This window comes from Hypomesus transpacificus, chromosome 4 (genome assembly GCF_021917145.1).
Source record: "Hypomesus transpacificus isolate Combined female chromosome 4, fHypTra1, whole genome shotgun sequence".
NCBI classification, from domain to species: Eukaryota; Metazoa; Chordata; class Actinopteri; order Osmeriformes; family Osmeridae; genus Hypomesus; species Hypomesus transpacificus.
The window spans coordinates 3,079,116-3,104,629 of record NC_061063.1 but is presented as its reverse complement, the minus strand read 5'-3'; the positions used below and the strand labels follow the sequence as shown (position 1 = coordinate 3,104,629).

At 47.7% G+C, this 25,514-nt stretch overlaps 1 protein-coding gene across 1 annotated transcript in view; it reads left to right on the top strand.

Moving 5' to 3' along the window:
- The window catches only part of runx1t1 (RUNX1 partner transcriptional co-repressor 1), a 16,383-nt gene extending 190 nt beyond the window's left edge, over nucleotides 1-16,193 (top strand). Inside the window, exons 2-9 of the mRNA XM_047019682.1 lie at nucleotides 636-703; nucleotides 2,993-3,174; nucleotides 6,014-6,348; nucleotides 7,175-7,263; nucleotides 7,754-7,949; nucleotides 8,219-8,287; nucleotides 10,745-10,935; nucleotides 11,812-16,193. Of these exons, the coding sequence (XP_046875638.1) occupies nucleotides 636-703; nucleotides 2,993-3,174; nucleotides 6,014-6,348; nucleotides 7,175-7,263; nucleotides 7,754-7,949; nucleotides 8,219-8,287; nucleotides 10,745-10,935; nucleotides 11,812-12,126 (1,445 nt within the window). The 3' untranslated portion in view covers nucleotides 12,127-16,193. The remainder of the gene's footprint in view (nucleotides 1-635; nucleotides 704-2,992; nucleotides 3,175-6,013; nucleotides 6,349-7,174; nucleotides 7,264-7,753; nucleotides 7,950-8,218; nucleotides 8,288-10,744; nucleotides 10,936-11,811) is intronic.
- Nucleotides 16,194-25,514: the final 9,321 nt, after the last annotated feature.

The window sequence follows — 25,514 nt, the reverse complement described above, 5'->3', positions numbered from 1 at the left end:
TTGCATTTGTCAGTGAGACGTGGGTTATTTCCATAAATCTTGGGCTGTGTGTGTGGGTGTGTGTGGATGTGTTTGTGTGTGTGTGTGTGTGTGCGTATTTGCGTTGTCTGTTTATTGAGACTGAGGGACTCAAAGAAACCTTCTGGACTAATTTAAGATTTGTATCAATGCCCTATTCAATCACTCGAACCACTCAGATAGGCAAATTGTGATCTTCCACTGAGATTGGATGATGTGTGAGCCGTAATGGTGCTCAGGTGAAAGACAGCAACCGGTTTTGTTTTGGTTGAGCGTGGGAACTGGATAGGAGGTATGGAGGCACAGGGCTCCCTCTGTGGGTGCTGTGTGGGGCCGTGTCCAGATCGGGCTGGGATCATATCTTTGTTGACGGATAGAAAACATCGAAAACCAGAGAACATAGAACCGTTCTCACTGGACTCTCTCAAAACCTTTCACTGAATAGGTTAAAGATCTCCAAAAAACTCTCTATGTATAAATAATGTAAATAAGCGATTTATATTATAAATACACTCTCTCCCCCGCTGCCTCACACTGTCCCTCTCTTCTCCCTCCCTCCCTCCCTCCCTCCTACTCTCTGATTGACAGCGACATAACGCGGTTGTTATTTACGACAGCCAGACCGCACAGTCCCCGGTCCCTGGACACGGGTACCACAGAGGGCCTTGTGCCTCCTAGCCTCCCGGTGACATTACTCTCAGCTCCATCGCGGCCATCGGACGCCCTGCCCCAAATTGGTCCCAACAGAGACGTCTAACTGGTTGTGGAGAGGATAGTGAGGCGAACCAGGACCTTTCTTTCTCCATACTCGCTTTTTCTTTCCTTCGTGGGTCTCTATCTCGTTCTATCCTCTATTGTATTGTCTTCTCTCTCTCTCTCTCTCTCTCTCTCTCTCTCTCTCTCTCTCTCTCTCTCTCTCTCTCTCTCTCTCTCTCCCTCTCTCTCTCCCTCTCTCATTCCCCTGCTCTCTCCTGGCCATATGGTCTCTGTATCACTGAGTCGGAAGGGAGGGCCCGAAATCAAAGATGCAACTTTTCTGGGTTTTTTCCGCCTCTCCCTAGCGCTCTCTCGCTTTCTCTCTCTCGTTCTCCCTCGTCTAATTTTAGTGCTTTCCCTCAACGGAGCCTTTAATACCTGGGACCATATGGCGAGGGGGAGTTGGGAGATGCGTGTGTGTGTGCGTGTGTGTGTGAGGGGGCTTTTATAGGTACGCAGAAGCCCAGCTGCAACAATGTGCACCAGGACAGGTGGGGACGGGGACGGGGAGGGGGATTCATTAAGCTAATGTTACCTACTCATTTTTTTCTCCCCATTGTAAAGTTGCTTGCTTTGGTGTTGCAGTGACTTCAAGGTTCTGAGAAAACCACCTTCAGGACATCGCCCATAGCAAAGTAGCATCACGCGTCTGTGTACGTTGAAGGGAGGGAGGGTTTGATGTGCATTATATGGGAGAATCAATTTTGTTTAACATGTTGCATACGCATTACTGTTTTACAACCCTAGATAGTAAAAGCTGAATCCTCACAGCATCGACAAAATGCGGTTGTTCTGTGTGTATGCATTTATAGTGGGATAGCATCATAAACACGTCACCGTAAACACGATACGGAAAGATTTGCCCAGTTCTGATCCAGTCCCAGCAAATCTCATCAAGTCCGGTTGGTGCGTAAGGGAAGATGACTCGGCTAAACGAACGTCGCAATTATGAGGACCTCCTGATTAACACAGGCAAGCGTTTACCGGGGTCAAAGCGATCCATTTTTCTTTTCTTTCTCAGAGGGAAGTCGGAAGGGTAATTACCGTCGTAAACTAGAGATGGATCATTGAGTCTGACAGCTGTGAGGAAGGACAGTAGAGAACGATCTGCGTTTTTCTCTGCCGGCAGGTCGATTACTACTATGTTGTGGTGAAATATGGAGTCAACAGCTCATCCTCAATATTGGACCAGTTTGGACTTTGGACGCAAGTGGACATACCAGCCGAATTTCGCCTGCCGCAACATGTTCATTTGAGAGGATCGGAGAGCCACAACGTAGAGAGGCAGAGAGCGAAAGACAAAGGGAGAGGGAGAGGAGGAGTAGAAGGGTGAGGAGAAGAGTGCGAGCCGTGTGTGCGAGAGAAAACGAGAGGGTTAGGAGCGAGGGGAAGAGGAGCGGGGACAAAGAAAGCACGACAAAGTAACCACCGTCGTTCTCGGAGAGGCCAGTGCAATGGCCCCCTTTCTGACTCCCCCACTTCGTAACGAGAATGACACTACCCTTTCATCGTGTCGCCGCGGAAAACTCTCCATCAGGCTTCTTTGAAGTCACACGGGCGTAACTGGCAAAACCTCTCAAGAGTGTCTTCAGAAGAAAGCAGGACCACCCCCGTCCTCCCGTGCCCCTTCCCTCAATCCCCCATCCGGCTGTCGTTACCCCACCAGAATGAAAGGACGAGACAGAAAGGAGTGAAAATACCTGCTATTTCCGACCCCTCTGCTTTGAAGGTGGCACTCTGTGTTTCCTTCTCTTTTTTTGCAGAGAGACCCCGGGAGGACTAATGCATGCTGGGTCAGTGACAGGAAGCTGAGGTCTTGATGGAAATGGGGAACAGTGCACTGAAGGGGGAAGTGACACAGCAAAATAATCTTCTGCTCTCACTGAAAAGGAACTTCAGAGTTTCTAATTCCAAAGGTCAACCAAGTGTTCGGCAAAGCACCTTGCGTGTGTGTGTGTGTGTGTGTGTGTGTGTGTGTGTGTGTGTGTGTGTGAGAGCTCTTTACCTCAGTAGACCTGTCACAAAAAGGCTTTTTCATGAATGACTGACTGATGAATTGATGAATAACCACCAACACTCGTTTTTGACCATATTACAGAAACCCCGACGTCCGTTTCCCCACTTGGCAGAAGCCATGCTTCTCGTCCGTATCTCTGCACCTTGACACACTGAAAAAACAGCTTCAACCTCCAGCGCTAACCACCGTCTCCCCCTACAGGCCAACCTGCCGCTACTGCAGCGGGAGCTCCTCCACTGCGCCCGGCTGGCCAAGCAGAACCCGGCCCAGTATCTGGCTCAGCACGAGCAGCTCCTCCTGGACACCAGCACTTCCTCGCCCGTGGACTCCTCCGAGCTCATGCTGGACGTCAACGACAACGGCAAGAGGAGGACGCCCGACAGGTGAGTCCGGCTCAAACTCTGCAGGCGGCAGTCGCACGATCGGGGGGTTCGGAGTCCCCCGGGCGATCGCCTGATCGGGGCGAGGGTTAGGTTCCGTGGAGCGTTGGGTTGAATGAGGGGAACCGCCGGTTCCACACCGTGTGGCGCACGCCTGGCATATGGGAACGGGGCTGCCAACCGATGGATGATGGATGAGTCCGCCTGTGGGGCTGCGATCCTAATAACAGGAGAAGCAGGTCTAATGATATGCTTCCTGGTGAGGGGATGTCGAGGGGTTGGGGTCTTGTGCCGTCACTGCTCAGAGGCAGACAGGAGATGGACCTGTCAAGAATATGAGATGTTCTGTTCTGTGCCGGGGTGCATCCTTTCAGCACTCTGGGCCCTGTGGCGTGGCTCATTGGGTTTGTCAGCTCCTCTCCTTAATGGTGCACAACCAGCTGTGTCCACCAAGACAGAGGCATGTGAGTCAGGGCCAAACTCCCATCTGGAGAATGGAGTGTGCAGTGTGTGTGTGTGTGTGTGTGTGCAGGTGTGTGAGTGTCCACGTCACCGTGTGTGAGTGTTAAAGTAAGACTCGGGGCTCCGTCCGTGGTCCTTGGCCCTCCGCTCCTCAGCTCAGCAGAAGGGAGCTGAGACGAGCGATCCAGGGAACGTGAACACCGTAAAACCGAGCCGAGGCCTCCAGACTCACAGTCTCTAGTCAAGCCTCCAGAGAGGCAGAAAACCGATATTCCATATTCCGGCCATAACGCTGAGGCCGATGTGTGCTTTTCGACTTGTGAGAGGAAAATTCCTACGGGAATAACTTTTTAAAAATGTTTTATTATATATATATTTATATATATACATACAAGCAGGGAGACATTTTTACTTTTTATATTTGCTGAGGGGAAAAAAGAAAGAAATAGAGGATCAGGTATGAATAATTCTCACCTCAGTTCCCAGAGGTTGGTTGAGCTGCCTTCTTTTCTGTAATACCTGCATATTTACTGCTGTGTGCGACGCAGAGGGTGAGCCTATGGGGAGGTAGGTGTGTGTGTGTTAGCACGGAAGATATGCAGTTTTATGTCTGTACGTGTGTGTGTGTGTGTGTGTGTGTGTGTGCGTGTGCAAGCTTGCGTCTATCCATGCATTCGTTCACCTATGAGGTCAGGCATGTTGGCGTGCATCTAAGTGTGTGTATGAGTGTGTGTGTGTTTGTGTACACGTGCGTGTGTGTGTGTGTGTGTGAGCCTGGGGAGATAGGCTAACACATACAGATGAGCCCTCCACACCGATCCGGCTAGCTAAGCATCTCTTGTTTCTGCTTACCTCTGCTCTGCTTCCTTATTGGACCCCAAGCAAAGGGATATCGGAATATGAATGGAAATGTCACCGGTCCTTAATCACAGAATACAATGCATGGTCAATTCCCATCTGATTAATATCACAGGACTTGGGGAATTGGTTAGGAATACACATTGCACCTCGGAATGCTGTGCCTTTTTGCATTGCGGAAGTCTTGCACAAGTTTGTTTTCCTTCCCCAAGTAAGGTTTGTGTAAGAGTCAATGTAGTCATACTCATCGTATGTTATGTATACCATATTGCCGCATAGTTATTTGAATAAGCCAATGAAGTATGGATAGAACTGCTGCACCATAGAAAAGGGGAAGACAATTGTGCCTATGCATACATACAGATTGTGTGTGTGTGTGTGTGTGTGTGTCTATGTGTAAGCATGAGTGTGAGTGCCTGCCCTTGAGTTAGTGTGTGGTCTGCTTGTGTGTGTGTGTACACTGTATGTGTTAGTGTGCGTGTGCCTATGTATGTGTTTACAAATCAGCATTGTTGCAGACCAGGAATGCCACTGGCACAGTGTGTGTGTGTGTGGGAGGGGGGGGGCATAATAGAGGAAGAGGGTGCAGGAAAGGGAGCAGGGAGGGATGGAACATATGGACTGCCAGGGTTGAGCATTAGGAAACCATATAAAAAATTGCTCATTAAGAAGTTCAATCTGTTTCTGTGGAGGGAAAAGAGAAGTGAGAAAAAGAGAGAAAGAGAGAGAGAGAGAGAGAGAGAGAGAGAGAGAGAGAGAGAGAGAGAGAAAGACAGAGATGCACAGGCCTCGCAGCACACGCGTGTCCGTGCTGAGGTTTTAATCCAGCACATACTTTCATCCCTATCTCCAGCCCCCGCCCCCAGCACTAGCCCACACTAGCCACTATTGATAACAGACCTCAGGGGAAAATCCATTACACACACACACATGTACACGCACACGTGCACGCACACACTTTCCGCTCGCTTTTTCATGGGATGGGAGGAAGGGGATGGGAGGAAGGGCTAGAGGGGTTTAACCCTGAAATGTCAATAGGCACACACGTGCACATGAACACACACACCTGTATTACACACACCGAGGGGTAACTTTTCCCTGAAACAGCCTCAACAATTTACCACCAGATTCCCCACGTGCAAAGTACATGTGTGTGCATCATGCCATGAAGGGCATTCTTAGGAGGACTGTTGAGCTGTAGAAAAACTTACCTTTCTGCCTTTTTCCTCCTTCCTTCTTCTCCTTTCCCCCCTTTTCCTTTCTCTCCCCACCGTCTCTTCCTTCCGCCTCCTTCCCCTCCTCCTCCCCCTCTCGTTTTCCAAACCTCTTTTCCAATCTCTTTCTCCTCTTACCCCGCCTCCCACTTTGACCTCCTCCTTCCCTTCCTCTTCACCCCTCGCCTCCCCCTCCTCCCACCTGATGTCCTCCACCTATCTCCTTTTCTTTTCCCTCCTCCTCCTCACCCTCCCCCCCCCCCCCCCCCACACCCTCTCGCTCCACCTCCCCCACTCCCCCTCCGCAGAACCAAAGAGAATGGATTTGGGCCTGAGCGGGACTCCCTCCACGCGGAGCACCCCAACAAGAGGCCCTGCACCATCAGCCCGGGCCAGCGCTTCAGCCCGTCCAACGGCCTCTCCTCCTACCAGCCCAACGGGGGTCTGGCCCACCCCACGCCCCCGCCGCCGCACCCGCACCCGCCGCCCCACCCGCCACAGCACTACCGCCTGGACGACATGGCCATCGCCCACCACTACCGTGACTCGCCCTACCGCCACCCGCCCAACCACAACCACAACCACCGCGGCGGTGGCGGGGGGGGCGGGGGCGGGGAGCTGAGGGAGAGGCCACGGCCGCTGGGTACGAGCCCCCCCGGGAGAGGGAGGGAGGGAGGGAGGGAGGGAGGGAGGGAGGGAGGGAGGGAGGGAGGGAGGGAGGGAGGGAGGGAGGGAGGGAGGGAGGGAGGGTGATTAAGGTTGAGTTGAGGAAGCATGAAGCAGGAGGAGAGAAAGGTGGGGAGGGGAAGTGAAGGAGTGTCAGAGCCTGGGGGGGTTATACAGAGACAGGGGGCTGGGGGGAGGGGTTGGGGTCATGGTTGGGAGGGGGGGGGTCACTGCACAAAGAGAGAAGAATCTGTCTTGAGTGTATCGCGTTGTGGATGAGGCTTAAGCTTCTGCCCTCAGTGCATGTGACTAGTTCAGTCTAAAAATACCAAAGACATTAACCATGTCTGGCCCAGTGATGGATGTCGATGAGAATGTGTGTTAGCTTCATCAGTGTGGGTCTCACTCGCCAGCTAGGTGGTTATCCCCTCAGGCTAGTTCTGGAGATGGAAGAGATGGGGCGGCGGTGAGGGGGGTGGAGGGAAGGAGAGAGGGGTTGAAGGCAGTGTGTCATCCGTGAGCTAATAAATGATGGACAGACAGGAAGAAGGAATATTCCATGCGGGTCTGTCTATGAGCGGGCAGCAACTGACTAGCTCTCTCTCACTCTCGCCCCCATTTTTCCAAACCCTCTATTTATCTCCCCTCCCCCCCCCCCCCTCCGTCCCATCACTCTATTTCCCCTCTGTCCGTCGTACCTCCATCTTCCTCTCTTCTATATCCATTCCATCGCTGGGCGTTTCATCCATCTCTCTTCCCTTGGCATCCCTCCGTCCCCTCCCTCCTCTTGTATCGCTTCACAGGGATGCATGGGGGGAGTCGACAGGAAGAGGTCATTGACCACAGACTCACAGAGAGGGAATGGGCCGAGGAGTGGAAACACCTTGACCATGTAAGAAAAGTAATAACATTTTTTTATTACTATACTGTGCCTAGTCCACCTCTAGCTCTTTCTGTGACTACAGAGTCGGTGTGTCGCTTGAAAAGATGGTGAAAATAATTGGGGGGGGGGGGGGGGTGGATTCAATAGTTTTGTTTGAGAATGACTACGTACTGCTGTAGCCAAGGTTGACTTAAAGAGAGATAAGCATTTTTTGGAAAAGGGAGAAAACGTTTTCATATGCGAGTGTGCACTTACAGTACTTCGATCGCGTGCGGCCCTCAGTTTGAACGATTTCGGGGGCATTCACGCTGGAGTACCTCGCGCGGCGGGGGGGCGGGCGTGTGTGTGTGTGAGTCCGTGTCCGCAAGCAGTTCAGTTCAGAACGGGGGGGCCGACGCGTGGACGGCTCGTTGTCATTGGTGTGTATCTGTGTGGCAGTTCAGCCCTAGTGAAGCCTTTGTCTGTGTGTGCGTGTACTCAGCGCCTTGCCCCTCCACAGCTCCTCAACTGCATCATGGACATGGTGGAGAAGACGCGCCGCTCGCTCACCGTGCTGCGCCGCTGCCAGGAGGCCGACCGCGAGGAGCTCAACTATTGGATCAGGCGCTACAGCGACGCCGAGGACCTGAAGAAGGGCACTGGCAGCAGCCAATCACGGCAGCAGAGCCCGGCCGGACAGGAAACCGCCACGCCAGGTACGGAGGACTTGAACGAAAGCAGAATTTTTTTTTTCTATCTTCTAGGTCCTTACTGCACTTTCAAACGGCCTCAGCTGGAACATAGAGGTTAGGAGGATAGAGCATAGAGGTTAACTGGTTAACGTTTGGATTAGTGGTTTGTGGTATGGTTGTTTACAGTTAGAGTCGAACATTGTTGGTGTTTGGTTCCTGACAGATGACATGACTGCGTGTGTATGTGTGTGGGTGTGTGTGTGTGCGTGCGTGTGTGTGTGTGCGCCTTTCAGAGATCCACAGGGAGCTCATGCACAGGCCCGTGTCTGGTTATGTTCCGGAAGAGATCTGGAAGAAAGCCGGTGAGTGGCCCTCCTGCCCCACTGAGAGCGTCCTGTAACACGCACCCAATGAAGTCACACACACACACATTGTTTAGAACACCAGCGTGGCACCAGGGTTCACTCGGAATCCTCCCCCTATACATTCGAACCTTTTGCATTGACGAAAATTGCCGCACGATGCTCTCCCTAGCGTTTTGCGACCGCGTAGTTATTAGCGAGCTTCTAAACCTAAAACAGGTGTCCTTTTCATCTGTCTGCGGCATTCAAACACTTATTATTCAAACAGAAACACTCTGCTATTCTCTGACTAAGAGCCTCCCTTTAGAATGTTAACGCCTTAGAGCACTCAGCCTCTCCTCAACTAGAGACTCTAAAGCTACAGACACAGAAGCCTTGGACGGACTTCTACACACTAGAGAAAGAATACTACGTGAATTATACAATAGTAAGCCTGGAAGACAGAGTTTCTCTGTATGAGGTTTGCACACTCCAAATATGATGTCAGATCATGAAATGGTTTTAACGGTTCTGTATTTTTTTCTTTTTTTTTAAAGCTTGAGTAATCCAACCTCGTTTTTTACAGCAGTCTAATGGTTTAGCCATTAGAGGTACAGAAGCATGAATTCTGCTGTTGTTTTTTGTAACCGAGGCTGGTTTGTCATACCATAAGACATTTTTATAATACTGTAAAAAAATTACCAGATCATATTTATAAAGCGAACTGATTTGTTTAAAAGACTTCCTGGTTCCACACTTAAATAGACTGACCTGGAATGGTCGTTATTGATGTTCTAGGACAGTGGCTACAATGTTCTAAACTGCTGAGGGAATGTTCTAGAATATCAGGAAGAGTTCTGTGAAAGGCAATCTCGTCTGTGTATCTACCAGTCAATGGCACTTCTTTGAAACCCCCGAGAGGAATGAAATTGACGCCCTTGCTTGACCAAGCGTGATGTGTGAAAGATACTCGGAACAAGTAATATGCATTTAAATTGAATTGAGTAGCACAGCCGTGACTCGACTACCAGCTCTCCTCTCTTCAGACTGATCTTCCATCTGTGGTGTTTGGTGTAATCACACTTCCCTGCACAAGGCATATATCAAGAAGCACTGAACAATTTCCATGACCTCAGACTTCACAGTAGATTTAAGTTCCAGTGGAGAGAGAAAAAAAAACAATTTAGCTCAATCACAATAGAGAAAATGTCTACCTTTATGAAATAGCTTATACGTGCAGATGAATGTAGATGTTTTGATATGGTGTTATGTAAAGGCAGCATGCCTCTCCAATTGAGGGGAGGACAACTGGGCTATTGGAAGATGGAAATATATTGGATAGAAAGAGGTGTATGCGTTCCTTGTTTCATCCATGTTTGTGACACAATCTTTTTTTAGTCCGCTGTATTATTTTCAAGAATTTATTGTGGTGTGAAAGTGACAGCTTTGAATACGTACGAGGTTTGCAAAATTATATTCTTTACACAACGGCAGACTGCAGTGAATACATCTGTTTCAGTGGGCTAAATGTTTACAGTCGGTGATAAATATTCAAGCACCTTGCACGATGCCCTACCAGTTCCCCACATTCCACGCTGCATGGGCCTTTGGGATCACAATGGAAATGCATATAAATTGCTTGATTTGCATACACAATTAGTCCAGTTACTGCCTTGATGGGAGCAAACAAAAGAGAACTGCCTGGCTTTGACGTTCAGCTGGAATTCCACTGTTTAACACCCACGCTTTCAGGTTAGCGAGCACGCAGGCAGAAAATTACTCCAAAATTGTTACATTGCTTTTTTTTCTATTACCTGAGATCAATGCCATTGCACCTTTACACAGAAGTTTCACTATAAATCGAAAGCAAAACAATACCAACAAAAATGTATTTCTATGATGTTTACCCATCATAATCAAAGACAGGAATCATCAGTCCAATTAATTTTGCAATTAGGCATACACATGATTTCTAAACACCATGCATTCACTTGCTAGTGGATCAAACCAATTACACATGCTACAATTCTTTTTTCAAAGGCATGTGCTAATTGGTCTTTGATATGCAAAGACATAAATTTGTTTCAACTTAGCTCTCAGTTCACAGTCCTTCCTTTACAAACACCTGAGCTACAGGAAATAAGGGAATTAGTGTTAAAAATCAAGTAGGACACGTGAAATCCGCAAGCCTTTGTTTTCGTTGAAAGCTCAGGCTTCAGTAGATAAAAGGAGCAGTCTCACATTGTCAACATCTCAAGTTTTAAAGACTCCAAATTTGACTGCTGAGTCGGATTTGGAAAAGGAAAAGTGACAGCAGATGCATTAATCTACAGGTGTTAAGTAAGCGAACCTGGGTCCTTCAAACCTGGCACACCACACTAGCCTTGTCAGGGGCAGCAAGCTGGCTCAGAAAGTACAAGGATTTCACCGTGGTTTGTCAGCTGGGTATTTGAGGTCCTCTCCCGCCCTGTCTTTCAGAAGAGGCTGTGAACGAGGTGAAGAGACAGGCCATGTCGGAGCTCCAGAAGGCAGTGGCGGAGGCTGAGCGCAAGGCCCACGACATGATCAGCACCGAGCGCGCCAAGATGGAGCGCACTGTGGCTGAGGCCAAGAGACAAGCGGCCGAGGACGCGCTCACGGTCATCAACCAGCAGGAGGACTCCAGCGAGGTAGAACCAGCGCCCCCCCCCCCCCCAATTCCCACAACCTACATACTTTTAACGAGTCATTCATGATGTATCAAGTATTCAAATGCTCATTTCTGGACTGATGATCTCGTTAGCTTGTAAAGCTTTGAAACAACAAGGTAGAGGACGATTAGTTGTCGCCATGATCACTCCGAAGGCAAAAGAAGATCTTAACGACAGCCTAAGAGAAACAGCAAACCAATTAGATGACCAACGCAGTCAAGTCTGTCTGTGCCACCCCCCACCACCAACACTCCTCTATGCTCCCCCCCCACATTCGCTACCGTGTTTGGAAAGGTAGTACAGATTTGTCATTGGGAAACGGAGAAAGCAGAGATCAGTTACTAATTGCTGTTGGCAACCTCAGTGGTTAATCAGTTGGGGGGGGGGTGGAATCGGACGCAGACACACATCTGACTTTGATTGCGAGAGTCATGTTTACAGAAGGGGGTGGAGGGGGGGGGGGGTTTGCTCCCTTTTTCAAACCTCCCCAAATCAGGTTCAGTAGCTGTTTATAACTGTGGTCTGCCGTCTCTGGTGCACCACCAACATGCTGTCATAATTGTCTTCGTCGTTAGCTTGACGAAGGTATACAGAAAGAGCTTAGGTGTAATCTGAACCAGAGCTTGATCTCCTCTCTAGTTTGGGAGGAGCTAACGTGTTACTAATGTGCCTCGGTAAATCATTTTTATTTGAATAGATTCAGCAAGGGAAAAGGAGATATCAATGTTTGTTTGTTTTTCCTGTCCTTGAACATGAGTATCAAATACTGTGGGGAATGTGTTAAAATGACTTTTATGTCTGTTAGCGTTTTGAACGTGGTTGTAACCCTCTTTTCTCTCCTATCCATCCATTTAGAGCTGTTGGAACTGTGGGCGCAAGGCGAGCGAGACTTGCAGCGGCTGCAACACAGCTCGCTACTGCGGCTCCTTCTGCCAGCACAAGGACTGGGAAAAGCACCACCACGTGTGTGGCCAAACCCTCCAGGCCCAGCAACAGCAACAAGGAGGAGGGGCCGCCCCGGGGCCCGAGACCCCCGCCCCAGTCAGCTCCTCCTCTGCCACCCCGAGCAGCGGGGCCGGTAGTCCGGCCGCAACCCCGCCTGCCAACGCCACCCCTCGCTCCGCTACCCCAGGCACCCCCTCCACCGCCCTCGAAACCGCGGCGCGCTAATACTGGCAGACGCTCAACCCCCCCTCCCCTCCCACATATACTCCATCGTCCCTAACTCTCCTCTCCTCACCTGCCCTAACCCCCAACATGACTGTCTCACTTGCCTCACTTACTCAAAGATGCTAATGCTAAAGCGAATGTGCTAACAAAGAGAGATGGCGACGATCAATCTATCTTGGACCGAGAAGTGACCACAAAGCAGTAAGAGCTCCATATCGGGTCATATTGACTTGCCATGATTTCAAGAACGCAAAGATATTCTTTGTTTTTTAATTATTAAATGTCCTTCAACCTTTACTATCGCTATTATTGTTGTCTATGTTGTCGTTGTTGTTGATGTCATTGTTGCTTATCTTCCGTTTCCTGTAAATATGAACGTAAAGAGACTGAGCAGAAAGAGTGGTTAACTCCAGACAAGTATATCTGACCTCCCCATTTCTTTTCTTTTTCTAACAAATTGCTTCTATTTCCTTTACCTGGGATATGAAACGAGTTGACCTCACAAAAGACACTTTACCAAACGACATACCAAGGGATTTACGACATGACTTAGCTGTAGCCGTGTCAAGCTAAAGACCACCAATCCTCTGCTAAAGGAAATCAGCAGACCCATGTGTCCTGGAGGGCGGAGAGACGGGCCGACTGGACAGAAGAGGAGCAGACACACATTTTGGCCAGAAGGATGGACGCTGAATCTCTGGGTTGCAAACTGGGCTTCTACAAGAACAGGGCAGATGTGCACCAGATTGTGAAGAACCCCAGCTGTTCATCCTGTGCCCCCCCCCCCCCCCTCCCCCTGCAACCCTCCCCTTCCCACTACCCCCTCCCCCTGACTTTTAATAATATCCAGGTCAATGGGCTGGGAAACACAAGCTGTCGCACTGAAGGATGGCAAAGGCAAAGGGAATAGCAATCTCGGATGTGACATAAATCTTTACCTTACATGTGGAGGGGGTACTCTAGTCTAGAGAATCTTTGGGCGATGTCATCGAATAAAGGAACAGCTTACAAGAAAGGAAGTCATCAGCCCAACCATGTGCAAAACTGTCCGAACCTCACGAAGACAGCCACTGGCAACCAAGGGCTGAGCCATCACAACACCATGACATGGTGTCTTTCTCCTCAGACTCTGGACAGTGTAGACCTTCGTACCCAACTCGAAGCCCGCCAATATTCCTCTATACTATTATGTTTTCCTCCTTGTAGATCTCCCAGTGTTTAACATTTCTGTCCTGTGGCGTCACCGATGGTTATTTATTGTATATGTGTTGGACGCTTGTGGAAATACATAGTACTTTAAACAGTCACTACTTTTTGGTCCTCATATCCCTCTTCTAGCCAGTACAAAAAGAGAAAAAAAAATGAAACGTAACTTTTCTGAGCTGCTTTTCTATTTATGTGTGTAAATGGTAGTTCCTTAGTAGTTCTTTGAGAAGGAAAGATGCATTTTATTTTTTATCTGTTTGATTTTTCATTTTTTATTGGTCGTAATTCTTTTGTCCTCAAGAAAAGACGTGCTATATCTCAGAGCTGCTACCACAGTCTGAACCAGATTTTTTTCTGAGAACTAGCATGTTACATGGAATGCTAACCTTTTAATGTTTTTGTACAAGGGACGTACATAAATGTATTTGCACTGTCACAAAGGTTATTTCAGCATGCTTCTTTTGTCAAAACTTGTTTTTCAGGTATAGTGCCATGCTTCACCAATTTTTGTATGTAATGCTAGCGTATCTGTTCCGTGCATTTATTATTATTTTGTAAAGCTGGAAACGTGTAAACACAACCCACTTATTGTTAATAATTAGTTTTGGTTTGTTTTTTCCTGACCAAGATGTCATAACTTTTACTTTAAATAGTTACAGACAGTGCATGCACATGACTGAACATTTGTTCAAGTATTTGTTGTTATTTTTCACAAAAAAAAAGAAGAAAAAACTCTTAAAAAAAATCTATCCAACTATCCAAATGCAAAGGTGTAGATTCAGATTGACAGCTTTAACAATGCAGAGCACCAGGTAACACACAGTATTAACACAAGTTAAAAAATGTGGACGACAGCCAAAGACTGACACCAAGGACCAAATCCTGACTCAAGATATAAAAAAAGAGGTTTCTTCAAATAACTGTATGTTTTTTTATTTTTTTGCTGTATTTTTCCAAGCTTTCATGAGTTGGAGTGGTGGATGGCGGTTTCAGTTTCAGACTTTAACCCTTTCCTGTTCAGAAGCATGACCAGCCCTTGCTCAGCTTGTGTGGGCAAACTAAGAATAGTGTTTCACAGCATTAAAGATCATGTCTTACAGTGGAACAGGAGCAATAATACCAAGGGTGTCACATGACAACCGCTGTATCCACGACAATGGATCACTTGTTGTGTTTGTGAGGTCTCCTCCCACCTCTTATGTTAGTGTGCTTTTTCTCTCATTACACAAATATCAGACTTTGCCTCACATCAGCTTTAAGCAGTTGGGGAGTCATGAACCCTCAAAAGGCAAGAGATTGCCGGATTTTTCAAAAGTCATTTAAACTCCTGGTTCTTTTCTCAGTGCACGTCGGCAGTTAGATTCCATACAGATAACCACGTCCTCATCTCTGAACGTGATGTCTTCAACACAAGGCTAACAAACCTCAATGATTGGCAGAAAGAGAGCACTTATCCCAACATACACAATGCTCTTTCCCCTAAATATCATGGTGCTGCGTACAAGCGTGTTTCACCTTTGACCTCCTGGTGAGTAGGTTCTACACAGGTTTCAGATCGTTTGGAGTATTTTTCTCTCTCCTTCCTCAGCTCTCTCTCTCGTACAAAACCTGCATTCTTGACTCTAAAGGGTTAAATAATCCAAAAAGGTGTCTGACACCAACTCATGACTCCTCAGAAGCTGTGAAGAAAGCAGCAAAGCTGTTTAACACAAGTGTTGTATTCAAAAGTATAAAAAAAAACTAGGTGTGTGTTGATTGCTATCAGGGCAAACCTGGGTAAAAACATGAAGAAATTGCTTACCGAGTCCTTGAGAAGCTCTACTTATATCCCTCCTCTCTCTTCTCTATGTCTGTTTTGCTACAAATTCCTCTGTGGCAAAAAGTCTCACTCTACCTCTTACAGCACGATAAGAGCACCAGTCAATGAGCAGACACTGGTCTAGTCGAACCAAATGGGCACAAGAGAACAGGAAATGAAACCCAAAGTTGAAGCTCATACAGCTGCAAAACCATATCACTACTTGGTAACAATGCAGACCTCATGAAGAAAAAAAAAAAAAAATTACGAATAGAATAAAATGAGAAAAAAAAGAATAAAAACCTTTTGTTACGTTCCTTTATGCTTGTCACGTTTCTCGAATACGTTGAAGCTTTGATTTGTAAATATACAGATCAAATAAACTGTGCTACGTTTGAGGAAAGTGGCAGATCAGTTTTGAAGATAAAAGAATTGGTTACAGATAAGAAATGGTGTTGTCTCCTTCTCCCTCTTCTCTTTTCTCTTTGTCTCTGTTGTAGGACACGCTTAATGGCTTGTCCACTAGATCTGTTTCAAAGAGGAACAATTCTCAAAATATGAAGCTTGTTGAAAAGATGGATGAAGGCTTGTGAATTTAAGCATGCCAGTTTTTTCCGAAACAGTTTGAGGGGACAATTTTATTTCATTTTCTTATTTCGAAAGAAAACATTGGAAAATTGCCTCGGGGTACAGTTTTAAAGCAAATAACTATGATTTGGGGTAACTCTGGGCTGGGAATGGGGTGGTTGGGAAATTTATTGTGAAAAAACTGAAATGATTTGAACTTGTTGTGCAATACTTAATTCAAACAGGAACCACCAAATTGACTGACCCCAGTGGTCTTAACATCACATGGGTTTAGTACACTCTAGAACTTTGAGTCTACTATGTCATACTTGTGGTTTCTCGTTTCAATTCTTTGTTTTATTTTCTTTGTTTTTTATTTTCTTTTAACTTTTTTGGGCTGTAATATATGGTCTGTCAGTCTGTGAATCTTTGCAGTATAATTCTGGTATTGTTGTTCTCTTTACAGTGTAATAAATATGTTAATACCTGCCTTGGAGACTTGAGTTGTGTTCTGTTTGTAGACAGAAAGAGAAAATGAGTCAGTACGTTGTCTCTATACCCAACTTTGTTCCTTGTCTGTGTTCACCATGGAGGAATAACCAACTCCATGTGTTAAAACATGAAAGCGTGAGATGCCCCCTGACGTGTTACTTTAAGTGTGAATGTTTCTTGCAAATATTACTGCAAGCCTAAGCTGTGCTCCGCAAATGCACTGGTTTCTGATTATAGAAAATGTTCCCTTTGAAAGCCACTCAGTTGGTGCTCTCAAAGGCATTATTCCCAAAGCACACTCTCTCCCCGGGTGTCCCTTTAACTGAGCATCTTCAAAATTGCCAAGATTTCTACCCTCTTGAAATGTTGTCAAAGTGGCCTCATCCAATATTTTACCAGGGGATGCAGTCTTCTGGTGTTTTTTGTGGTCTTGTCTGATCATGATTAATGAATGATGACTATGTTTTTCTGAGCCCACAGCACCTATCGGCGGCGTGTTCTCTGTAAAGAATCCCTCACCCATTAGGTATCGGTCCACAATGTCTTTGAAGTCCCGGGTCCCAGTGTTGCTTTTTGGGGACTTTGATCAGGCTCACAGCTAGCTGCTAAAAGTGGCTCGGTCAGTTGTGGAGTTAGCAAGATACATTGAAAAGAACGGATTGAAGATTATCCTCCTCCACAGACACACACACACCCTTCGATATGACAGCGCATGAGAGGGATTTGATGTCTAGGCATCGAGTGTTGTGGCAGTGCATTACTCCCCATGCTTTGATGAAAATTATTAAGAAACAACCAATAATAGGGTTTCAGCTGGTAAAAGTGGTTATAAAAACACAGAAACGTATGGATTTATCTATTGGATGCACACATATTGACATAAGAAAACATCATAGACATTGATGTCAGGCTAGCTGAAAAGGTTACAAAGATGATTACAGAGTGGATTAGAATAGCATCTTGATGTATAACATAATTTGAATGTTTTTGTTTCACACACATTTAAAGCAGTTGGGGCGACAGAGTTCTAAGTGGCTGTATGGTCAGCCATTTGTATTCCCCTACACAGAGATTGCTTAATGTGTCGTCATAATGCTCCAATGTTTCAAGTTATCCCTTTAGACGTTTTCGGCCTGACACAAGTTGCTTTTCCCTTTTCTCGTCTACCACCGAATTCATATCTCAACTAAATAATGTATTGGTTTAATTGACAAATTCTTGTCTTCTTTTTCCTTCCAAGTTGTTCAAGCTGAATCCTGCTGGTCATGACTCATTGCTGGAGTGTTTGGGCCAGCTCAGCTGTATTAAAAGGCAGACACAGTTGACATTGAAAGAGGTGACACGCTGTCAACCAATTAGATTAGGGCCGTTGACAGGAATCATTTAAGCACATTTAGCCACCGCCCCATCAAAGTCACAATCAACCTACAGATATAGCGGGAGTCTGACCCCCCCCCCCCCACACACACACACACACACACACACACACACCACCACCCCCATACCTCGCCCTTTCTACTTCAAAGTTAACAACAAAGAAGCTAGGGAACATGCCATCGCAACCTCCTCCGGAGTCTGCGACAAACCTTTTTTCGAACCGCTTTCTCTCCCTTTATCTCTCCATATTACCACTTAGACTAGATAAAGCTGGTTGGATGAGCTGCAACGTGGCGATATTTCTGCTGCCATTCTCCCAGAGAAGTTCATTGTTAAGTTTCTTTCTCTCTCTCTCTCTCTCTCTCTCTCTCTCTCTCTCTCTCTCTCTCTCTCTCTCTCTCTCTCTCTCTCTCTCTCTCTCTCTCTCTCTCTTTCTCTCTCTCTCTCTATCTCTCACTATCTATCTCTCTCTCTCTTTATCGTATGGCGTTCCACAGCAGACAGGGTTTGAATTAAGCGTCAGTCTGGGAAGCTGCTCTTGGCCGATAACAATACAAATGGATTTTCTCAAACAGAGAAAAACAGCTGTCTCCATTATTTGAATGCTTCACCTTTCCCCGCTCTATTAATTGGGTCTTTGATCACAAGCAGAGGTGCAGAGAGCCTGATAAGAAATAGGTTATTAGTAAAGTAGCCTAGAGGGTCGGCTGTTGGGCGCCGGCGCGGGCTGCGCGCGATGAGATAAAGCGACAGTAATGCCGGTAAGCGCGAGTGGTGGTGAGTGATAGGGCCAAACCCGTATGGCCCCCGCTATGCTTGCGGTGGGAGAAGAGCAATACTCTAGACGCTATGATAGCGCCGGATACAAATTCAACTCCCCGGGATAGAGCGTGGGATTGAACTCCGTAAAGACTGCTTCTAAACGGTTTACAATTATTTTCTCAGCCCTCCCTCTCTCGCTATAAATCAAACCGTGTGTTACAGACTTTTTCCGCATTATTTGTATTTGATCTGTAAGGTGGCAAAAGTAACCAAAGCCCTTGAGGAAAATGTAGTTATAAATTGTAGCCATACTAAATCTCCCAGAAGCCTATTTATTTTAATCACTTCCCAATCCTCGGGGTGATTTGCAACACTTCTCCGGCGAATCTTCAGGAATTCCCTATCTTGTAATCCCTTTTTATTTTTGGTCTCTTTCTCCCCGCAACCAAGGGATAGTGGGCTTGTCTGCGAGGGGACGGCGCTGCATTTGTGTTCCGTTAACGTGGTAAGAACGTGTGCAAGTGTTGATATTAAATGACTGAACACAAGGTTATCTCCTCTCCACACATGCTTGGCTGCCCCAGGCCAGGGTAATCTGCTAATAGCCTTCAGAGTGAATGACATTATTACGAGGCTGAGGGTGAACGTCTCTTCTCGGGGTTGGCTGAGCGATGCACGTGGCCGACAGAGACTCTATCAGTTTGGACCGAGGAAGCTCACGGTGGATAAGACCGGAAAAGAGAGGAGAGCGGGCTATGTTTTAGAGCGGGGAGGAGAGATAACGGGAGAGGGATAGACGGAGGGAATACTGAGAGATTAAAACGTAGAAGAGAGAGAAGAGGGAGAGGAAATAGGAAAAAAGAGAGAGAGAAAATAAAGAACTCTGTTGTAGAGGATGGAATGAGGTAAGGACTAAGGCACCTGCAGGCCAAGGACAAAGTAGACATAGTGTCCTCACAGCCTCTCCTACCAGCAGGTGAGCTCAGGAAGGACAGAGAGAGAGAGAGAGAGAGAGAGAGAGAGAGAGAGAGAGAGAGAGAGAGGGAGGAAGGGAGGGGAAAGATTGAGGCTTTTCTTTGGAGGCGATCATTGAAACTTATAGAGGATAGAAAAACCTCCAGTAGTCCTTTCTTTTCTTCCCTGGGCTCATATGGGAAAACATGTAATCCATCACTAATACAACCTGCTGTTTAACACACACACAGATATGTAAATCTAAGCCGTGCATCGATATGTAGATTACGAGCCTATGGAACAGTTGTGTATTTGTGTGTGTGTGTCCTTGTCGTGCGTTTTAATTGCGGACTGCTTCACCGGCAGGGCGGCCTGTTAGATGTGCTGAGGTGCAACATCGGCGCCTTTTCTATTCACCATCCACACCTCTGACTTCACCTCTGACTTCACCTCTGACTTCACCTCTGACTTCACCAACAGTCCAACAGCGACAGGGCACCCGCCCGGGCCCCTGTATCTTTCTACATATTATACTATACTGTAGTATGTAGTTATGGTTTATTATACTGTCATACAGGCAGCTTGTTGGTTCAAATGATCCCTTTTGACTGTACTGTAGGATTGAACACAGTGAACAAACTTGAAGCAGCTATACCCCTGGCCTCATTTGGAATCAGAAAACAAGCGTTTATAAATGACAAACATCAAATATATTATTACTCTTATTACTTATAATATTTTAATTTGATTGATTTTATGTAAAGCACCTTGAGCTGCAATTCTTGTATGAAATGTGCTATATAAATAAAGTTTTCTTCTTCTTATTATTATTATTATCAATATTTTGGACGCTGACTTTGTAGGCCGATACGCTTTGTGAAAAGTGCAGACACGAACGCCTTGCGAGGAGCGTAACCCGGGAGTTTCTCGGGCCAATCGCTTCTCCCGCCGGCCCAGGTGATTGATGGGTAATGAGTTCTGAATGAGGAGCGGGCGAGGGCACCACGCTGCTGCCTACTGTGTGTTTAGCACATGATGGATGGCGCTCAGAGATCCCAGCACGCCGCACAGATTCGACGGCGCACGCAAAATCCAGGAACGTGTGTGTTTGTGTGTGTGTGTGTGTGGATATGGGTGTGTCTAAGGACTCAAATTTGGGAAGGTGTGTGCACTGTACAAGAAGTAAGGCTAACCAGGGGAGGTCTGTATGTACTGCATGGACACAGGAACAGCTCAGAGGATCAGGCCGTATTCAACTGAATTAATTCTCGGAGGCGATGTGCACAGATTCACTTTCGGCGCATCCAGTGAGTAGACCTCTTATCAGCGCCAGCACATTGTGTGTCCAATCAGCTGCCATCTGATCTATTCCATTCCATTCCAGGCTAAACCCACCAGGACACCAAGGCCATTTTGCCATGGTGCATTCTGGGAGACACAACACACTGGAATGTTGAGTCCCGTAGATTCCATGCCAATTTTAGACAACACTCCCTCCGGATTGGTTTTATTTTGGATCAAAGACACAAGTGGGGTCTCACCAGTCGACCAATAGATGAATACAGGAGACAAGAAGCAGAAAGGGAGTTTGTCCCTGCAGACGTGTATCTGTTTGCGTTTTTAATAGTCTTGAGCTAGACTAAGCTAGATGTTTAGGTCTGAATAGAGATAAGTAAAGACAAATGACCTCCACTACAGTATAACATGTTATGTGGGAAGTTGAACTTCTAAAGATGTCTGTAACTTGGTTTCTCTGTAGAATTGGCAACGGTCTTTTGAACTGAACTTCACTGAAGCATCCAGAAGTTGCAGAGACATTCCAATGAGTTAATTTGTAACCTTGAGACTGGTACATCATTCTATAATGATATAACATAAAAACACAGGACCGTTACCTGTGACAGGCAACCGTCTCTTCCCCTTGATTCCTGTCTAAAGCTGCTTTAGCTCAGGGAGTGCATTTGGCAGCTATGCTGCAAACTCCCTCATAGAGCCTGCTGGGCGTAAAAATTATGGGATATGCGTCCACTCGGCAACGCAGGTCAAAATGGAAGCAATACTGGATTTGACTCTTTTGGACTTGACTTGAAGTTGCTGAATGTTACACGGTTTATGTTAAGTTCTCTCAAACCCCATGAGGGAGTAGTGAGAGCTCCTTTGTGTCTGTCCCAAGCTCCTCGGTGTGCACCTGAGAGGGCTTCCAAAACAGCAAGGTCACCCACTTCGGCCTTCCTCCCTTGCTCCCTTCCTTTTCACCTCGCCGTCTCTCTTTAGTTCACTCGCCCATACCCAGCCTCAATCCATCCAGACCCCCTCCACCCCCCCCCCCCCCCCAACCACCACCACCCTCACACACACTCCCACACACACCATTCCCTGTTCCCCGAGCAGCCGTGGAGCAGTAGAGTGAAACAGGCCATGGGGGGGGGGGGGGGGGGGGGGGGGGGGGGGTGATTTGGGGGGTGGGGGGTTGAGGCCTGCTGGAGGAAGAAGCAGAGATATGAGGGAGAGGTGGAGGGTGGTGGTGGGGGGGGGGGGGCAGGAGGAGGTAAATAAGTGCGTCTGACGAGGCGAGGAGTGACGGGACACACCTGAGCCCTTCGCGCTGGCGTGATTAATACGGCGTCCGGGAGACGCGGCGGTGTTAAGCACCCCAGAGAAGCACACCGGGAAATTTATAGCCCCTGCCCGGAACCCCTATCCTCGCCCCCCCCCCCCCCGCGCGCTTCTCCGCTCCTCCATCCCTCCTCCACCCCCCCACTCCCCCTCTCCCCCTGGTCTCTCCCCAGCTGTTCAGCACCTGGATGCTGGCCTGAGAGCCAAAGAAGAAAGCAGGAGAAAGAGAGAGAGACACTCACACATCCATCTCTCCGAGGGGGGGGGGAGAGGGTGAAGGGGGGGTGGGCGTAGGGGTTGGCAGGTGTTCTCAGGGACCAAGGTGAGATTTGTGCGTATGTGCGTGTGCGCGTGTGTCTGTGTGTGTGTGGGGGGGGGTGGGCTCTAGGATACAGACTTTGTTGCTTTGCTCCAGAGTATCCTCAGTGTTGGAGGGCATGCCTCACAACGGTAACTAATTGCCTGCAGTCAGGGATATGTGTTCATCGACTTTTCTATTGTCGCTACCCTTTAAATCATCGGACTACATGCACAAGGATGAATTCAAACAAACAAACAAATGAAATGGACGACACTTCCATCAGAGCGCCCAAACTCAGCGGTTGACCCAACGCCTGGGTCCTGGCAGCAATGCATGGACTGAATATTAGAAAGTGTCATAGCCGTGTTATTTCCATATCTCTGGAGTGCCTTTTAACTTGTTTGTGCTGGTTTGTTAGCGAAGCTGAATATTTCATGCTAATGCAACTTGCATTGCTAACTTCCAGTCAGCAGGACAGAACACACATTGGATTTTTACAGAAAAAACACTGTATACTTCTATCCCTGTAGAGGCTATGAGATTGGTTTCATTTTGGTGATTATGTATTAATAAGTCTAAATTAAATAGGATGCCCTGCAGGCATGTCAAAGTGCCTTCACGATTGGATGATATGTGTCTGTTCATGGGATGAATTCTTCATGGCAATGTTGCTTTTCTTTACACTTTAGGGAATTTTCTTTTGCAGATTAATTTGAATATTTTAGGGATCGTGAAGTTTTGGGTTTCTCCCGAGACATGAAGAAAGAGGGGAAAAGAAGAGGGATGATGTTAGTCCATCATTGACTGTCAAGCAAACATGAAAGTTGAACTGATACACTCAGTAACACACAAAACCTCATGTATGCAAATGGATTAAAGAATCCCGTGTCGGATCCTCAATAAAGAAAAACCTTAAAATAGCCCTATTACAGTAAGAATCAGTATATGCCCAATTAACAATCTAAAGACATTTTATATGATATATACAAACACTAATAAAAAGTCCCCCCTGATGTTACTGTGTTGAATGTGAATTGCTCATCTCCCACTTCCAAAGGCCATGCACTCCTCTCTCCTCCCAGTCCTCTCAGGTAAGCTGCACACATGAGTTCCCTCAGCCAGCAGACACTTAAGGCAGTGCAGCTTTGCCACAGCTGCTCTACTCTTTATCAGCTGAGCAGGTGTCTGAGAGGATAGGCCTACCAGGTGAAGAGAGGTCTCTTTCCCTCTCCTCTCTTCCTCCCCTCCTCCTCTCTCTCTCTCTCTCTCTCTCTCTCTCTCCCTCTCTCTCCTTCTGTCTCTCCTTCTCTCTCTCGCTCAGGTTTTTCCAGATCTCATAAAGCTCCCAGTACCTTTTCAAATCAATCTGTGTTGGAATTCCCAAGAATCAGCTTGAGTCCAATTAATCCTGCTCCGGCTCTCATCTCCCGCACGGTGACTACTTTGACTCTGAGCTGAGGGGTCTCCCCCAGACGAGCGCCGACAAGCCCCGACAAAACGTTGCCAATTACCTCCTCCACCCTGTCCTCCTCCTCCTTCCCACCTCCTCCTCTCCGTCCGCTCCCTCCCTTACATCCCCCCCGGCTCTTTCTCCACCTCTCGTTCACCTTCCTCCTCGCCCACTTTCCCTCTGCTGATCTCCCTCCTCTCCCCTCCGTCCATCAATCCACCCTCCCTCCCTTCATCTTTCCCCCGATGCCTCCCACATCTAAAACAAATGTTTGACCGAGCTGTTCTCTCAGGATGATCCAGCTGTGAGGATGATCCAGCTGTGTGAGTGTGAGCAATAGCCGGGTGCGTTTGACGTGATGCATGGTGCAGCCTAATTATATAGATGCTGAATAAATATTTACAGATGGGGAAAGATTTGTCTACGGGTAGGTCTGGAATAGTGATTTAAGGTTCCTTTAGTAATGGCGGAAGAAAGTGCCGGAATTCGGTGGTGTCTCTGTGCTGGGAGTGGGAGAGCATTGACAAAGGTTTCGAAAGAAAGTCTGGACCAAAAGCCTGGGTTGGTCAGCATGTTCTCATGTAAGATTGTGTTCTTGTGCATTATGAAAACAACTCTGCTATTCATGGTCATTAAACTGTACGGAGCCAAACTTACTAAGCAAAATGAGAGAGTAGGAGACGGCAAGGGCCCAAACTTCTTATCCATCTCCTGTTTCACTTTCAGCTTTACGATATGAGCTAGGAAAAGGCTTCACTGGGGACTTTTATGGGTTTCAAAGTAAAGAGGGTCGTATACAGAGCATTTCTGTCCTTTGAGTTATCACCATCTCATGGGCAGAGCTGTGAAATACAGAGCCACATGGTGTTTTTATGTTCAACTTGTTTCCTTCCATGTGCTGTACCTGTCTATGTCTGAAGATGTAGCCCATGTGTGTGTGTGTGTGTGTGTGTGTGTGTGCTCACCTGCCTGAATCTATGCATGTGTGTGTGCGTAGGGCCACTACCATCTGGTCAGCTCAGCCTCCGGAGAGCTCCCGGCCAGCTTGCTCACCTGGGCCGTGCCAACACCCCCCCCCCCCCCCCACACACACACACACACATCTGAGCAGCCTGCAAGAGAGCGCGCCAGCCAGGCATGGCTGACAGAGGAACAGAAATGTAACAATGGCGCGGACCGGCGTTCCATACTTTGAAAAAGGACGTGGCACCAGAGACACGTTCCTCCGCGTCGCGGCCACACGGACGTGGGTCTACGGGATGCGTCCTCTGCCCGAACCATGTCCAACCCCCCAGGCCCCCTGGGGCTCGGTCTGCTCACTTGGCCGGAAATCCCGGCTCCCTCTGAAGGGTTGTCCTCTACTATCAATTACCTACCCCCCCCTCCCCTGCCTGCCCTTCCTCCCTTCCCATCAGGCAAGGTGCTGCCTGTCCTCCAGTGCTCCGCCCCCCCTCCCCACCAACGCCGCAGCAACGGGACAGACACCTGGGGTGTGTTTGTCACCCCTTCCGTCGGCATCTGTCATCTGCGCGCGGCGTCGCGGGAGAGAGAGGGGGGCGCCCATCTGTTGTCGCGCCGTCGTCTCGCTTTCGAAGGGGCAAGCGGGGCGTGGGCCTCGCTGCAGGGGGGGCGCTTCTCGGCTCGCTCTGGCGGGGTTAGCGAGGGAGGAGCCTTTTCCGCAGTGCGTTTCTCCACGGGCACAATAACACGGCAAAACAAGGAATCATCCGGTCGATCGTCCCATTTATAATAGCGCCTCGATACTGTAGCACCACTTTAAATCGTGTGCATTGTGTCGAGAAGCTTAGTAAACTGTTATTAGTTTTATAGAAGAGCTATTCACGCACATTGAGTTTGAAGTCGTT